At 48.4% G+C, this 7,500-nt stretch overlaps 1 protein-coding gene across 1 annotated transcript in view; it reads left to right on the top strand.

Annotated features, from left to right (window-relative positions):
* Nucleotides 1–1,830, top strand: part of LOC128684352 (uncharacterized) — a 56,208-nt gene extending 54,378 nt beyond the window's left edge. The window contains exon 5 of the mRNA XM_070098250.1: nt 12–1,830. Within this exon, the coding sequence (XP_069954351.1) occupies nt 12–112 (101 nt within the window). The 3' untranslated portion in view covers nt 113–1,830. The remainder of the gene's footprint in view (nt 1–11) is intronic.
* Nucleotides 1,831–7,500: the final 5,670 nt, after the last annotated feature.

Raw genomic sequence — 7,500 nt, 5'->3', positions numbered from 1 at the left:
ATATCCTTCAGGTCTACCGAAGAGGGAGAGAGTACAGGACCTGCAGTATGACATCTTAGATCTGAAGATCTACGTCAGCCCTGACTACGTCAAGATCATCCCCTGGACCTGACCAGAGTCCCAGGGCGGGGACAATCAACTCGCCCTTCATGGCCTCCTTTGAGGTCCTCCTCCAGCTGTCTGTACCTACGACGTCCTCGATGCTGTCGCTCGAGGACGAGTGACAGAAAGAGATCTCGCTCGCTACGGATACACTGTAGAACGTGACGCGGCTTATTTAAAGTCGCTCTCGGGGATAAATGTCGAGGATGAACGAAATGCCGTAAAGGAGCAGTAGAAACTAGAGGTCCTCCTTGAAGACATAATCTTACTGTAGAAATATTTGTTACTGTGCCAGAGACGAGAGTTTCTGTAGGACAACACACGAAAAACAAGCCTGATAACTTTCACTTAGTTTAGAGAGTATTTTTGGGTCTTTCTATTTGTGTTAATGTGTATCGCTGGAGGCTCGATCCTCCGACATGCCAGACGGGGAGCAGAGAGTGTCATGACCCGGCTATGGCTCAAATAACTCTCCCATAGAAGTCATCACCGTGACCCTAGTAGACAGTCTGGATCAGTGTGTTGTACTGCTGATAATATTAAAGACACATGCTGCAGAATAAGGCTTCACTTTGACAACGTTTCGCCCTGTGTTGAGAGTTCCATCGAGGATCAGCTGGGAGAGGAAACGTTGTCTGATTAAAAGCTTGTTCCACAGCATGCGTCTTTTTTTAAGTCAATGTGTCTGTTATGTGACAGACAGACTCTGTAAATATGTCGTTAGTGCGCGTGTGAATGTTGCTGTTGTGCCCTGCCCTTCCAGGGTATCTGTACCCTGAAAGGGTATCCGTACCCTTCCTGGACGTGCCACAGTAGTAACGTCTGTGTTATAATGATATTTTATTGAACAGTGTACCTGAGTTCTCAGTGTTGTTGTACCTCATCCTCTTGTTCCTCCTAATAATTCTCCTCTTTGTCTCCTTCCTCTTCCTCCTCCTCCTCCTCCTCCTCCTCCTTATCTGGATCTCTCCTCCTCATTTCATTCTTCTTTTCCTCCTCCTCCTCCTCCTTTTCCTCTTCTTCCTCCTCCTCCTCCTTTTCCTCTTCCTCCTCCTCCTTCTCCTTCTCCTCCTGTTCTTCCTCTTTCCTCCTTACTTATCATTTTCCTCCTCCCTGAAAGAGACATAAAAGTCGTAATGTGTTTTCTCGTGTAGGTGAGAATGGAACCGTTGAGTACCTTTGGGAACGGCGCCAGGTCTTAACCTGTGTGGTAATGAACGGCGCCAGGTCTTAACCTGTGTGGTAATGAACGGCGCCAGGTCTTAACCTGTGTGGTAATGAACGGCGCCAGGTCTTAACCTGTGTGGTAATGAACGGCGCCAGGTCTTAACCTGTGTGGTAATGAACAGCGCCAGGTCTTAACCTGTGTGGCAATGAACGGCGCCAGGTCTTAACCTGTGTGGTAATGAACGGCGCCAGATCTTAACCTGTGTGGTAATGAACGGCACCAGGTCTTAACCTGTGTGGTAATGAACAGCGCCAGGTCTTAACCTGTGTGGCAATGAACGGCGCCAGGTCTTAACCTGTGTGGTAATGAACGGCGCCAGATCTTAACCTGTGTGGTAATGAACGGCACCAGGTCTTAACCTGTGTGGTAATGAACAGCGCCAGGTCTTAACCTGTGTGGCAATGAACGGCGCCAGATTTTAACCTGTGTGGTAATGAGAGGTGGTCACCTCTTTCAAACAAGGTTTTAATAACAACAAATGTATAGAAGACTCCAAATACATATATACATACATACATACATACATATATATATATATATATATATATATATATATATATATATATATATATATATATATATATATATATATATATATATATATATATATATATATATATATATATATATATATATATATATATATGTGTGTGTGTGTGTGTGTGTGTCGTGCCGAATAGGCAGAACTTGCAATCTTGGCTTAAATAGCAACGCTCATCTTGCCATATAGGACAAGTGAAAATTTGTGTATGCAATAATTTCGCCAAAATCATTCTGAACCTAACGAAAAAAATATATTTCACTGTGTTTGTTTAGTATTAAATTATTGTAAACAAATCTAAAATATATATAGTTGGATTAGGCTAAAATAAATTGCTCTTGTTACAATAAGGTTAGGTAAGTTTTCTAAGTTTATTTTGGTGAAAAATTATAAATTTTTACATCAACATTAATTGAAAAAAATATATCTTTAAACGTATAAGAGAAAATTTTAGAAAGGACTTAATTTTAAATGAGTTTTTGCTAATTGGCCAGTTTTACCTATTAGGCACGACATATATATATATATATATATATATATATATATATATATATATATATATATATATATATATATATATATATATATATATATATATATATATATATATATATATATATATATGCAATAAGATCAAAGTAAACAGGTGATTTCAGAATATGCAAAACAACCACTCTGAAAGTATAGAGAAATTCCAAGCGCTTTCGTGACTACTCACATTATCAAGGAACTATGATAGTTCCTTGATAATGTGAGTAGTCACGAAAGCGCTTGGAATTTCTCTATTCTTTCAGAGTGGCTGTTTTGCATATTCTGAAATCACCTGTTTACTTTGATCTTATTGCATATATATATATATATATATATATATATATATATATATATATATATATATATATATATATATATATATATATATATATATATATATATATATATATATATATATATATATATATATATATATATATATATAATACAGAGCGACAGAAAGAGAGAGAGAGACAGAAAGACAGAAAGACAGAAAAAATTGAGAAACCACATTGCTGGTTTAACGTGGAAAAAAAATTACCTTGATATATCACTTCCAGCCACTTGGAAATGTTGACCATATATTTAGTGTGAACTCCCATTGTAACTTCTTTCTCTCTCTCTCTCTCTCTCTCTCTCTCTCTCTCTCTCTCTCTCTCTCTCTCTCTCTCTCTCTCTCTCTCTCTCTCTCTCTCTCTCTCTCTCTTGTACTACTTACAGTATTGCTGCTACTAACAATCATTTTTAAGGCTGGAGAAATTGCAGATCTAGAGAATACACTGGGAACTATGATGGCTGGTTCCCACTTGATGTGATACTCTCTGTGTTGCTGGTATCTGCATCCCACAAACAGTCCTCACATCAAGGCCGGTGAGAAAGATATATCATTGTTTATACCTGGAAGTTGCTGAACTAACTGCTTTCCCATCTGCTCACCAGAAGGACTCCGAACAACTCCCTACGGAACGCCAGATAAGAAGGAATAACTCACTGACTATAAAACAAGGGGTAATTCAATAACTATAAAAGAAAGTGGTAACTCAGACGTGGTAACTGAGAAGCTATAAAAAGAGTTACTCGATACCCATGAAAGGTTTAAAACTTTTCAACCCCCTCTCTCTCTTTTCATATAAAAACAATTACCTCGTGAAGACATGTGTTTCAGGGAGTCAACTAGGTGGTCTGGTCTGAGACCGGGCAGCGGGCGTCATAATCTCATAACTAGAAATCTAGCGGTATCCATTAAATTATAATTGACACTCACCTAAATTTAATAACATTGCAGCTAATATCAAGTGATGGAACAAATTCTTACAGTCATTTATGGATGGTGATTGTTGCTGGCGAATAGTCCCATTTAGAACGTCATCATGGTGCGTTGCCATCTTGGTGGCACGCCAGCACCATCATGGTGCGTTGCCATCTTCGTGGCACGCCAGCACCATCATGGTGCGTTGCCATCTTCGTGGCACGCCAGCACCATCATGGTGCGTTGCCATCTTGGTGGCACGCCAGCACCATCATGGTGCGTTGCCATCTTGGTGGCACGCCAGCACCATCATGGTGCGTTGCCATCTTGGTGGCACGCCAGCACCATCATGGTGCGTTGCCATCTTGGTGGCACGCCAGCACCATCATGGTGCGTTGCCATCTTGGTGGCACGCCAGCACCATCATGGTGCGTTGCCATCTTCGTGTCACGCCAGCACCATCATGGGAAATAGACATCAAGTGATTTGTAGGCTCAGGGGTTAAAGCCTACGGTTCACAACACAAAGGTCAAGGGTTCGATCCTCGGGCGCTATTAGAATTATGATGATGAGAACATCGACCTTCACCTCTGACATTCAGTAGTGACTGACCAGCATTAATGAGACTATAGAGTTCACTTTCTAGGTATATTTACTGACAGGCCCAGACTCACGCACGACAGCGTGCAACGTACTCGACCCCCTGGAACAAAAATAGGGGAGTACACATAGGCACACACACACACACACACACACACACACACACAGAAGGAAGTCAACAGCGAGAGAAAAGATAAAATATATTTAACCTAACCATTATGCCAAGACTATTCCCTCCAGCTCAGATAAACAGAACACAGTTCATCCTCCTCATCAACGTCAGTATATCACTTCGGCCGAGAATGTCAAATGAGTGTCTGTGACACGAAATAAATCGTGGTTTTTTGACTGTCGATTTTACCAGGTGCTTGACTGGTCTCCGGTGTGTGACTGCTTGGCTGGTCTCCGGTGTGTGACTGCTTGGCTGGTCTCCGGTGTGTGACTGCTTGGCTGGTCTCCGGTGTGTGATTGCTTGGCTGGTCTCCGGTGTGTGATTGCTTGGCTGGTCTCCGGTGTGTGACTGCTTGGCTGGTCTCCGGTGTGTGACTGCTTGGCTGGTCTCCGGTGTGTGATTGCTTGGCTGGTCTCCGGTGTGTGATTGCTTGGCTGGTCTCCGGTGTGTGACTGCATGACTGGTCTCCGGTGTGTGACTGCTTGGCTGGTCTCCGGTGTGTGACTGCTTGGCTGGTCTCCGGTGTGTGACTGCATGACTGGTCTCCGGTGTGTGACTGCTTGGCTGGTCTCCGGTGTGTGACTGCTTGGCTGGTCTCCGGTGTGTGACTGCTTGACTGGTCTCCGGTGCGTGACTGCTTGGCTGGTCTCCGGTGTGTGACTGCTTGACTGGTTTCCGGTGTGTGACTGCTTGGCTGGTCTCCGGTGTGTGACTGCTTGGCTGGTCTCCGGTGCGTGACTGCTTGACTGGTTTCCGGTGTGTGACTGCTTGGCTGGTCTCCGGTGCGTGACTGCTTGACTGGTTTCCGGTGTGTGACTGCTTGGCTGGTCTCCGGTGCGTGACTGCTTGACTGGTTTCCGGTGTGTGACTGCTTGGCTGGTCTCCGGTGTGTGACTGCTTGACTGGTTTCCGGTGTGTGACTGCTTGGCTGGTCTCCGGTGCGTGACTGCTTGGCTGGTCTCCGGTGCGTGACTGCTTGACTGGTTTCCGGTGTGTGACTGCTTGGCTGGTCTCCGGTGTGTGACTGCTTGGCTGGTCTCCGGTGTGTGACTGCTTGGCTGGTGTCCTGTGTGTGACTGCTTGGCTGGTCTCCGGTGTGTGACTGTTTGGCTGGTGTCCGGTGTGTGACTGCTTGGCTGGTCTCCGGTGTGTGACTGCTTGGCTGGTCTCCGGTGTGTGACTGCTTGGCTGGTCTCCGGTGTGTGACTGCTTGGCTGGTCTCCGGTGTGTGACTGCTTGGCTGGTGTCCAGTGTGTGACTGCTTGGCTGGTGTCCGGTGTGTGATTGCTTGGCTGGTCTCGGGTGTGTGATTGCTTGGCTGGTCTCCGGTGTGTGACTGCTTGGCTGGTGTCCGGTGTGTGACTGCTTGGCTGGTCTCCGGTGTGTGACTGCTTGGCTGGTGTCCGGTGTGTGACTGCTTCGCTGGTCTCCGGTGTGTGACTGCTTGGCTGGTCTCCGGTGTGTGACTGCTTGGCTGGTCTCCGGTGTGTGACTGCTTGGCTGGTCTCCGGTGTGTGACTGCTTGGCTGGTGTCCGGTGTGTGACTGCTTGGCTGGTGTCCGGTGTGTGATTGCTTGGCTGGTCTCCGGTGTGTGATTGCTTGGCTGGTGTCCGGTGTGTGACTGCTTGGCTGGTGTCCGGTGTGTGACTGCTTGGCTGGTGTCCGGTGTGTGACTGCTTGGCTGGTCTCCGGTGTGTGACTGCTTGGCTGGTCTCCGGTGTGTGATTGCTTGGCTGGTCTCCGGTGTGTGACTGCATGGCTGGTCTCCGGTGTGTGATTGCTTGGCTGGTCTCCGGTGTGTGACTGCTTGGCTGGTCTCCGGTGTGTGATTGCTTGGCTGGTCTCCGGTGTGTGACTGCATGGCTGGTCTCCGGTGTGTGATTGCTTGGCTGGTCTCCGGTGTGTGACTGCATGGCTGGTCTCCGGTGTGTGATTGCTTGGCTGGTCTCCGGTGTGTGACTGCTTGGCTGGTCTCCGGTGTGTGACTGCTTGGCTGGTCTCCGGTGTGTGACTGCTTGGCTGGTCTCCGGTGTGTGACTGCTTGGCTGGTCTCCGGTGTGTGACTGCTTGGCTGGTCTCCGGTGTGTGATTGCTTGGCTGGTCTCCGGTGTGTGACTGCTTGGCTGGTCTCCGGTGTGTGACTGCATGGCTGGTCTCCGGTGTGTGACTGCATGGCTGGTCTCCGGTGTGTGACTGCTTGGCTGGTCTCCGGTGTGTGACTGCTTGGCTGGTCTCCGGTGTGTGACTGCTTGGCTGGTCTCCGGTGTGTGACTGCTTGGCTGGTCTCCGGTGTGTGACTGCTTGGCTGGTGTCCGGTGTGTGACTGCTTGGCTGGTGTCCGGTGTGTGACTGCTTGGTTGGTGTCCGGTGTGTGACTGCTTGGCTGGTGTCCGGTGTGTGACTGCTTGGCTGGTCTCCGGTGTGTGACTGCTTGGCTGGTCTCCGGTGTGTGACTGCTTGGCTGGTCTCCGGTGTGTGACTGCCTGGCTGGTCTCCGGTGTGTGACTGCTTGGCTGGTCTCCGGTGTGTGACTGCTTGGCTGGTCTCCGGTGTGTGACTGCTTGGCTGGTCTCCGGTGTGTGACTGCCTGGCTGGTCTCCGGTGTGTGACTGCCTGGCTGGTCTCCGGTGTGTGACTGCTTGGCTGGTCTCCGGTGTGTGACTGCTTGGCTGGTGTCCGGTGTGTGACTGCTTGGCTGGTCTCCGGTGTGTGACTGCCTGGCTGGTCTCCGGTGTGTGACTGCCTGGCTGGTCTCCGGTGTGTGACTGCCTGGCTGGTCTCCGGTGTGTGACTGCTTGGCTGGTCTTCGGTGTGTGACTGCTTGGCTGGTCTCCGGTGTGTGACTGCTTGGCTGGTCTCCGGTGTGTGATTGCTTGGCTGGTCTCCGGTGTGTGACTGCCTGGCTGGTCTCCGGTGTGTGACTGCTTGGCTGGTCTCCGGTGTGTGACTGCCTGGCTGGTCTCCGGTGTGTGACTGCCTGGCTGGTCTCCGGTGTGTGACTGCTTGGCTGGTCTCCGGTGTGTGACTGCCTGGCTGGTCTCCGGTGTGTGACTGCCTGACTGGTCTCCGGTGTGTG

The sequence above is a fragment of the Cherax quadricarinatus genome, chromosome 4 (genome assembly GCF_038502225.1).
Source record: "Cherax quadricarinatus isolate ZL_2023a chromosome 4, ASM3850222v1, whole genome shotgun sequence".
Lineage (NCBI taxonomy): Eukaryota > Metazoa > Arthropoda > Malacostraca > Decapoda > Parastacidae > Cherax > Cherax quadricarinatus.
The sequence above is the reverse complement of the archived record's forward strand: the minus strand, read 5'-3'. Positions and strand labels throughout refer to the sequence as shown.